The sequence below is a fragment of the Nanorana parkeri genome, unplaced genomic scaffold, assembly GCF_000935625.1.
Source record: "Nanorana parkeri isolate BGI_ZX_2015 unplaced genomic scaffold, ASM93562v1 scaffold1983, whole genome shotgun sequence".
Classification (NCBI taxonomy): Eukaryota; Metazoa; Chordata; class Amphibia; order Anura; family Dicroglossidae; genus Nanorana; species Nanorana parkeri.
This window is the reverse complement of record NW_017308251.1, coordinates 137995-147841: the sequence shown is the minus strand read 5'-3', so window position 1 is coordinate 147841 and position 9847 is coordinate 137995. Positions and strand designations below refer to the sequence as shown.

The 9847-nt window shown below is 44.3% G+C and overlaps 1 protein-coding gene across 3 annotated transcripts in view; it reads right to left on the bottom strand.

Moving 5' to 3' along the window:
• POU2F1 (POU class 2 homeobox 1) overlaps window positions 1-9380 on the bottom strand; it is a 61703-nt gene extending 52323 nt beyond the window's left edge. For all 3 annotated transcript variants that reach the window (XM_018572265.1, XM_018572264.1, XM_018572266.1), the window contains exon 1: window positions 9336-9380. In XM_018572265.1, the coding sequence (XP_018427767.1) occupies window positions 9336-9363 (28 nt within the window). In that variant the 5' untranslated portion in view covers window positions 9364-9380. The remainder of the gene's footprint in view (window positions 1-9335) is intronic.
• Between the last annotated feature and the right edge of the window lie 467 nt (window positions 9381-9847).

Below are 9847 nucleotides of genomic sequence, written 5' to 3'. Positions count from 1 at the left end.
ATATAACTATCTATACATACATACACACACATATAGGCAGGTGTTTTACTAGACAAAGGATTTGCACACCTTTGTTGGTCACCTGATTCTCTGCAATTACAATTAAGCATTATTATTAGGCTGGGTTCACACCTAGGCGTATTGAATATGTGCGTTTGTCGCGTGGTTCGCGTCGCGCGTATTTACCGCGATATGCGGTAAAAAAAACGTGCGACAAGCACGCGTTTCTGTGGGCTACTTGGTTGTATCCCAATGGAAACGCGAGACCAAAGCGCCCCAAAGAAGTGCATGTACTTCTTTGGGCGTAGGCCTTTTTTTATCGCGTTCGGACGGGCGGAAATACGGCAAGGTGTGAACCAGACCCATTGAATACAATGGGATTTAGATGTTTGAGCGTTTTGTAGAGCGTTCGTCGAGCGTTGAACGCGCAACAAAACGTTCAGGTGTGAACCAGGCCTTAGTATATATTATTATAGTTTTAGAATAATTTTATTATTATTTATTATTAATATAAATGAGGTCACTTCCCTGCCCCCAGCATGACTGGACAAGGAAGGGGAAGCAGACTTATGACCTCATGCTCTCTTCTACTGTCAGCATATCTGCATGCACTACACCCGATTGGCCCCTAGGGCTGCTCCTCGCTCTTCCAGTCTGTGTTCTACTGTTAGTTTGATTAAACAATTAAGAAAAATGGCTACAGAGCTGTATACATTGGGGTTTTTTAAATACCTGCCTGGAGTCCAGTAACAGGACCCATTCACAGCATTGCACTGTGCTAATGTGCGATGCAGCACTGCAGTGACATTCACTGTGTACCTTAAAAAATGTTAATGCATGGTGTCCTGTGATTTGCAATAAATTAGGCGGCCCTGTTTTCATGTGCGTTGTGGTGCAGTCCAGACATTTTATTTTAAATTGACTGTTTAACATACCGGCGTATGCCTTGAAGCATGACAACATGTGTGTTGCAGTGCACAGAGTTGTAGTGTGAATGTGTCCTTAAAATGTACTTGTGCCCGGACTGGACATTGAAGTATTGTTTTGACCTTGCATGTCCCAACCTTGGTTCTTCTCGTGGCTTCCACCAGTTCCCAGACTGTCTGCTGAGCTGCCATGCCACTCCTCTTCCTGCTTTACCCTGTTCTCAGGGGACACTAGACAGGAGGAGTAAGGGAAGGCCTCCAATCAACCTGGGCTCCACCAGGCTCGGGACACTAGAACTTAAGCTCTGATGAAGGGGGATATTTTTTTTTGGCCCATAATGTGAACCATTAAAGCAATTTGGACTCTTTCCCTATTCTGGCTGGTGCCCATTGTTGGTTAATGCTTTTTAGTGGGGTACCCATTGGAGGGGTAACCACATTTTCATGCAAGCTGCCTAACCAGAGCCAGCCCTCGATGCTGGTCCTTTCCCTGGTAAGGAGACTTCCCCGAGGACTGACGAAAAGATGGGAAGAAATTTTTGCCACCTTGTACTCCACTTCCCATGATTCATCCCGGCACTTCTAAGTGAGGGAGAAGCTGTATGAGCGCTGCCGGAGCTCAGGCATAGTTTCAGCGCATGCACGCTGGAGGAAGCTATTATGCTTTACTAAGTTGCCAAGCTTTCAGGTGCTGACAACGCAGAGAAAGATGAGCCATTTCTTCAGACCAGCACAGGAAAGCAGCTCAGGAGCAGGGACATGGCAGGATCACCGGGTCATTTCTTTAAAATAAGTTAGGCTAAGGAACAGGAGCATATCGGTAATGTGCACATTAGGAGAACCTTGCAAAACACGGATTACCATTTTAGCCTGGAGTGACACTTTAAAGGTATTACAACCCTGTTCTAATGATATAATGACTTAAAACACTGCGCACCCATTCATTTAACAAATGCATCAGCAAGAATGATTGCCAAGTTTTTAACAACCGTTCTGTGATACCGACACTGAAACTGCAGCGTTTCCGGAGTAGTTCTGAAATGACACTAGAAAGTAGCAGGTGCGAGTGGAGGGACAAAAGCAGCTTTAATCACAACACTGCCATAAAGTGAGACTGCGACGCACTCAGCAGCCCAAAACGGACTGAAGATAGAAGATGATCCTCCTACATTCGGGCCAACCAGTCTCAAGGGGAAAGACTACAAGAGCATGTCCGATGACTACTGCCCCCGATATGTTTTTTTCCCCCCTTCCCTTCTAAATCACAACTGAGAGGTGACGTCTATACATGAAACTGGATAGAAAAAAAGTCAACAGTTTTAGGTTGGGCAGGTTGTAGATAAAATGGAACCTTGACTTTCGGGTACAGCATAAAATGGTCCAGATTCAGGAAAATATATCCAAATCATTGTTAGTGTATTTTGAATTTGGACTAAAGTTCTTATTTATTAGAAAAATCCAGTTTCCTAAAAAAATTACCAAAAAAGACCCATTACCAGTAATTAGCTCCCTGTCTGTCCTACAGACCTGTACACAACTTAAAGCCCACCTCTAGGCAAACTGAAAAACTTGCAATGGACCTCCCTGCGTACTGAAAGTGCTTCTTTATGTCCAGGGGACCAGAGTAAAGAATTTTTACATACCTGATCCCCTCTTCCCAGCTGTTGGCATTCTCCTCTTCTCCCACTCCAGATGGTGGAATGTCCCACGGCGTCCTCACCTCTAAGGCAGGTCTAGGGAACCTTCATTAGATGTCCTTAAGGTGCCCTTACACTGGTCGAATTTCGGACGCTTTTTAATGTTCCGGCCGAAATTCGCAGTGTGGGGGGCTGTCGGCTCCCTTTCAGCCGGCATTCCTCGATCAGCTGATCGAAGGAGGCGGCTGGAAAATCTTTGATCAATCAGAGCCGGCAGCCAATGATCCGCCCGCTCTGATTTGGTATTCTGACAGGTTCCGGCGGCACCTGTCAGAATACAATGTAAACAGTGGTGATTCCTTGATAGACACACTGTTTGTGTTGATAGAGGAATCAGGTCAATTTACTTTGTTCAGCCCGTGGGTGTATGGCCAGGTGTATGGAAGAGGAAAAGAGGCTGTAGGAACTGGTTTAGCAGCCCGGAGGGAGCCGGGAGCGGGTAAGTAAAAGTGCTTTGACTCCAGCCCCGTAGCCAAGAATGAGCGCTTACCATTGCAGTGCAGGGGTAGCCCCACTGCAATGGTAGTTTCATAGTTTTTTGGTTTGCTTGGAGACTAACTTAAAAAAATTATTATTATGAACAGCAGACTAGAAGAAAAAAAAATGATCACAAATCATTTATGGATAACAATGTACACGGCTTTCCAATTTCCATAGAACTACAGTCATAAAGACACTGAACTAACTTGTATTTTCTTAGTCTTACCGCTAATTTCATGTTACAGCAACTATGCATGACTGGGTAGTCCAATGGGCAAAGTAAGACCCACCATACTCTAATGAAACACACCAGAAATGCCTCGTTTTATTTTCTCTCGCAATACAAGTGGCTGCGAGTAAAAACTTGTTGGTAATACTGGAAATTGGGACTGTAAATTATCCCTGCTGGCTCAGACCCCATCCCCTTCTGCCATGAAACCTTATGACACCCCAGAAAACACTATCAGCCAGTTTTTGATCCAACCTCTTGATATCTATCCCAACAAAAGTCTTAGATGGAATGGCCCTTTAAGCCTACTACACTATCACAGTACTGGGCATTTTTATTAAATGTAAGTTGCGGAAGTCGCATATTAAGACTTGATAAATGTACTGGAGAAGAATTTGGAAGTTATATTATTGCAGCATTTAGCTGGATTCAGTTTTGCTCAGCTGTCTAGTGTACTAAGGCTTTAGGCTAGGTCCACACGGACAGCTGACTTCACCACCCAATTTGCAGTGGATCACTTTTCAGAAGCCCGTTGACAACTGTTTCACAGGCGTTTAGGAGTAGACATTGCCACCTCCTGAATGTCTGTTTTTTAATTTTATCCCAAGGGGAATTTTGCAAGTGGTTGCGGCATTGTTCCATTGACTGCAATGGTCGCGGGGGACACTAAAAACAGTTTAATGACCCATTGATGTGAACGAGGCCATAAAGCGTCTCTTACTGAACTCAAAGTTTGAACAAAGGACTGAAAGGCAAAAGTAAATCGGGCCTGTATTGACCATGGTGCTGAAGACCATCAGATGTAGAGAAAATCGCCAGCCAAACTTTCTTCAGAAACAGACACTTTCAGGGAATTGTTAATCCCCTAGCCCCCTATGTTATTTACTGTGTCCTGTTGTGACATAGGGGTCAGTTGGAAGTTCCACTGACTGTGGTAGAACATTGAATTTGGGGTATCTAAAAAGATTTCATTGGGCATTTCTTCTGTGCACTGCAGCACCTTTGGCCACGCTGTAGGAGAGGTAAGTATTTCTTTATAAGCAAATTTGAGTTTAATGAGCCGCTTCAACTAAAACACACCAAGAAGCTGGTTCGGCTGCATCAGAGCTTCCACGGAGCCACCTGTAGATCAACATACGTGCAGCTGACTCTCGTGTAAGAGTCAAAGAAATAGGAAACTGTTACCAGAACATCCAAACTGGTAAAAAAAAGGTGGGCCTGAATGGGAGGTTAATTTCAATACATATTTGTAGTGCAAATATAAAACTCTCACTTCCTTAATGATAGTTCTGTGCAGCTTTACAGCTGCACCATCACGCTTAAAGTAGAACTATGAGCAACATTGGCACATATGATGCAGTCTGTCAATAGTGGTAACACATTGGTTTGGCTTTTCTGAATCCTCATGTAACATGGTTTCATTACCTGGTGATCTGGCCAGTAAGTCTGTTATTTTCCACTTCCATGAACAGACCAAGCTGTCCAGCAAAAGAGCAAGTTAGAGGGCTGAGGTTGGCCATACACTGCTCGGGCTGGCCATACCCGCGGGCTGAACAAAAAAAAATAGAGCAGATGCCTCCATCAACACTTAGGGGTTTGTTGATTGAGGAATCCCACTGTTTGCATTGTATCCTGACAGCGGCCGCCAGCACATTAGCTGTTGGCTCTGATTGTATGAGGATTTTCTGGTCAGCTCCTTCAATCAGCTGATCGAGGGGTGCTGGCTGAAAGGGTGCCGACAGCTGCACACACTGTGTGAATTTCGGCCAGTTCCTCAAAAACCGGCCAAAATTTGCACAGTGTATAGGCACCCTAGACCCCACATCCAGATCATCTCCAGACCAGGCCAGATTGTTTCGGACCCAAAATGCATCCTAATGTATCCCTATGCTATTTCTGGCCTCTGTTCACATCAGCACAGTCCGTTCCAGACCAGACCAATACTGCAAGTCCTATTTTGTCTGGTCTGGAATGCACTGGAACTGTGGGCAGGTTCACAATATTTTCCAGACCACGTCCGGTCCGGAAAATGATGTGAACCTGCCCTAAACTTGGTCACACACTAGTAGATTTTGGAAAGAACTTTCATATGAAAGATCTTTCGTTCAACTTTCTATTAGTTGATTGGATCAAATGGATTATCGATTTTGACCATAATGACGGAAAAAGTCGAAAGAGCAGAATCGAAAATTTTTCTCGAACAAACAAAATTCTCACAGTGAATGTGGTTTTCATTCAGGAAACTCCATTCATTCCAAACTTGAATGTTAAACAAAACAAAACAATTTCGTTCGACATTTCATGAAGTCTCTGATGGCATTATCGGGTGGTAAAGAAAGATCTTTCATTGGGAAATCTACCAGTGTATGGCCAGCTTTAGGCAAACCATTGACCACGGACAATGGTAAGCTTTTATTCATTCGATAAAACTTCTATCCAAAAAGGATAACTGCCTAAAAAATATTAGCAAGAGTTTGGCTTTACTTTGTTAGTCACTTATGTATAGTCCATCTAAATCTTCTAGTCCAGCTAACACCACCCTCTCCACAGGTTAACAATGCTGCTGTCCAACGGCCATGCTGCTCCTCCATAGATACAGTGGAAGAGTGAGTGTAGCCATTCTAAGACAGGAAGTAAAAAAACAAGGGAGAACCCACCCAAAAAACTAAACCATAATGCAGCCACCACATCTAAGGACTGTTAATCTGCAATATACAGTATAACATTTTTGTTTTTAAGTCTAGACATACTTTACATTAAAAGTAGGGCTCTACTACAAAGAAAGTCTCCTTCAGACTAGCGGCTTATAGAAATTCAAACACTTAATATTAAGTGTAATATTAAGGGCATATTAATAGTGAGCATTTCCATTCTGAAGCTGGGATATATAAGTGATGAAAATGAAGAGCAGATCTAACCCAAGAAAAGGTTCAGCAAGGTTGGATATAACAGGCGCTCAGCTGACTGTGTTCTGGGAATGAGCGGAATTCACAATAATGAAGCCTGATGAGACCGGGGCAGTGACAATCCAAACACCGTGCTTCTCTGTTCAGCTGCATGTGCAACGCCTGAATACACAGGCATAGGATACTGCCAGATCTTATGGACCTTGTTTTCACTAAAGACATTCCTTTCCAACACACATACTGAATATACATATGGTAAGGTTCACACATGTCCATTGTTCTGCTCTGTCTACGACGCCATTCTGTGCACCCGAGGACAGACCGGGTCTCTTTACACAACTGTACACGGAGCACAGTGACTGCTCAATAAGAGATCAGTCAAGTGGAAAAAGATTCCCTTTATGTGTGTCCAAGCTCAGTTTCCTTCACGTCCGGCAGTATATACCTGTTGATCCGGCAACTATCGCTTTGCTGATCTCACTTCCATTCGGAGGGCTGACAACACTGCAATGCCACTGCTGAAATTTCTGCAGCATGGTCACCCTAGCTCCCAACATCTTCTCTTAGAACTACAGGACATCCTCTGATGTAAAAGTAGTTGTCACTGTGGAGGAAGCACCCGCAGAGCACATACAGCTTCTCCCCTCCTCTTGTTCTGGAGTGAGTCCTGATGTAGCTCTCCCTGGAAGGGCTCTTGGGAAAGGTAGTCAGAACGAGAGGAGGACGTCAGCATGCCGACACCTCCTGACTTAGAAGATCTGGAGCTGTCTGTGACTGCAAAGAAGCTAGAAATGGTCCAGCAACTAGAATTTTTAGAAGGAGGTCAGCAATGGCAGCATGTGTGGCTTTTCTAGTATAGGTTCTCATTAAAAAGAGAAAGCAAGCTTTGTACCCAAAAAAGAAGGCAGAAGGCAAAGGGCTCATCACCGGTATTGACTGCGGTCTCCCTCCTTCCCCATCACTGACCATGCCCTGTTCTGCACTGTGAATAAGAAAAAAAAGAAAACTTGCTGCACTCATTAACGGGACTCCCCCAAAAAATCTCTGAGCCTGATGAAGGGGACCCTGCTTGGCCACGAAAGCGCTTGCCAATGAGACAGCATCTGTCAATAAATGAGCATCTAATTGCTGTTATTATCGTTGTTGGAGTGCTGGTGACGTCTTTCTTTTTGTCTGTACTCTGTTTGAAGGCGGCCATTTTGTTAGATGCAGGGTTTTGTTTCCTCATGTCAGAACCTCCAGCAAGGAGAACAATGAGCAGCACAGTAGTGACATCACCAACTCTCACTGCCAATCTCCTGAGACCAGCAGACTGGGGCATTGGTGCCTTAAGTCTCACACTGCAGATATACAGCTGTAGGTACAAGTACAAATATTTCAGGGTATGAGGGACGGTGCACACCTAGGCGATCTGTCACCATGCTGCAATTGTGCACGATACCACGCGGATTGCCACGCAGTCGCCCATCACAGACAGTCGTGCTGTGGGTGCCATTATTTTCTAATGGCATCCCAAAAAAAAAAAAGAATGTATGTGTACCCTTTTCTGCGATTGCCACGCGGATGTCACCCTATTGAAATCAATGGAGCCGCGCAGCAATCGCTGTCTGCAATTGTGCAGGACCGCACGGTCCTGAATCGCTCAGGTCTGCACCGGGCCTCGCGCAATTAACATTTACAAATGTCTCCTTTAGCATAGCAAACCTCTACTTGTTGAGTTTCGGTCCACTGTTTGCCATTACCATGAAAACTCAAAAATGTGCAGTCACTGAAATACACTCCCTTAAAGGACAAGCCCACCTAAAACTGGAATTTCAGTTACAGATTGATATCAGCGGTTGAGGCACCAAAGCCAGAAGAAGCTTCAGTTACATATGGAGGACATTAGAATATTGTTTTACTACCTCTGGTCTACCACAATAAAAGAGCACTGTTTTGCAGCCACCCATAAAGCCAACATGTAGACAAATTAAAGAATGCACGGCTTTGATTGGGTGCTGCGTGCACTGGCTTAAGTAAAATAGAAATATGCAAAAGCCAACATTGCCCGATTCAAAGAAGGTTCCCCCACTTTGTATGAGTTCTGTTAAAAACAACCACTCTAAGGTTTTCACCGTTGAGTTCTAAAACTTCGGCTCAGCGTCTATTGTGGGTGACTCTTGTAATGGATTCAGCAGCCTTGTGACAACTGCACCCGGGAGAAGTACGAAGCGCAGCTGAGAAAACTTCCACAAAGATGGCCAAAAGCTATCTTTGTTTCCACGGCCATGCACTGCACTAGTCAGGAGCAACAGTTGCATAGATGTCCTGCACCTGTCAATCAAGCACTCCCGTCTGCCTATATCTGCCATTCTAACTGCAGCCAGCGGTTACATTTAACAACTGCTGAAAATTGGAAAATTGTGGCTCACGTTGGTAATAGTAGTTAGCCACATTCAATTGGACTTCCGTAATGTTCAAGGCGTTTCGAAGCTTCTCCAAGCCACGTCTTCAGTTCCAATGAGCGTCAGGAACATACCCCAATCCTGTTGTTGGACAATCAACATCTGCACATTCTAGGTGATCAGATTAAGGCGTCTGTGCTCCCTTTGTGAATATAAATCCCGGTGTACGTTCCTAAAACTCATTAGAACTGGAGAAGTGTTGTGGAAAAGCCAAGAAACATCTTCAACGTTACAGAACAAGTCCAGTCCAATGTGGCCAACTATTACTAGCTATACCATGACCTGGATAAATGAGAACCTTCACCGACATTGTGGCTTGCATAATTTGGCAATCACTTTGGTAGCAACTATTTTAAAGCTATTAAAAAGCACCATTTCATTCACAATAAATAAAAGCAAAAAACAAAAAACAAAGCAAAAAATACAACAGATCCCACGCCATCCATCAAACTGTTAGAAGACAGCGTTTCGCAAGCTCTGCCAGCGCAACCTCCTTCCCCGAGACATAACTGTTTAAACCCTCATGGCGGAATCAGTGAGTGTTGAGCCAGGGAGGTCCAGCGTGCTAAGCCGTTCTCGTACATATGCTATTAGTCTACCACACACCCCCTATTACCATATTAAACGGTTATGAAAGCACAAGCAGTACCCACCTAGTACGTAGTCGCTGCAGTCCAGCATGGTGTTACGCCGAGATCCTCTACTTGGATTCCCAAACAGGTGGAAGGAAGAATCTGCCTAATAATTCTATAGGAGACGACTAATTTAGACGAGGAAAGGGAGGAGGGTGGGGGGGAGAAACGAATGATGTTACACAGGCAAGACCATAGCTGTGGCACAAAAACTGAAGACAGAAAACTTGGGTAGTTTGCAGTGCAGAGTTTTTTTAGCTTCTCCTGCTAGCTCGTTCTGACATTGTCAAGGCAACTGAAGCGTGAAAAAGTTCCCCTTTTTGTAATAAAATAGAAACAAAGATTGCAGCTGGCAGTTTCCATAATGAAGCTTAATCAGTATGCGGCTGATTAGGGCCTTATGCAAATCTTCCCTCGTTAGCGCAGCAGCCAGCACTTTGAAGTCCGTGAGCAATTCATTTGCAGAGTACACTGAAAGCGCTCCCTGCATAATTTAAAATCGCGGCATAAATATTTATCAGCTCATTTGCATA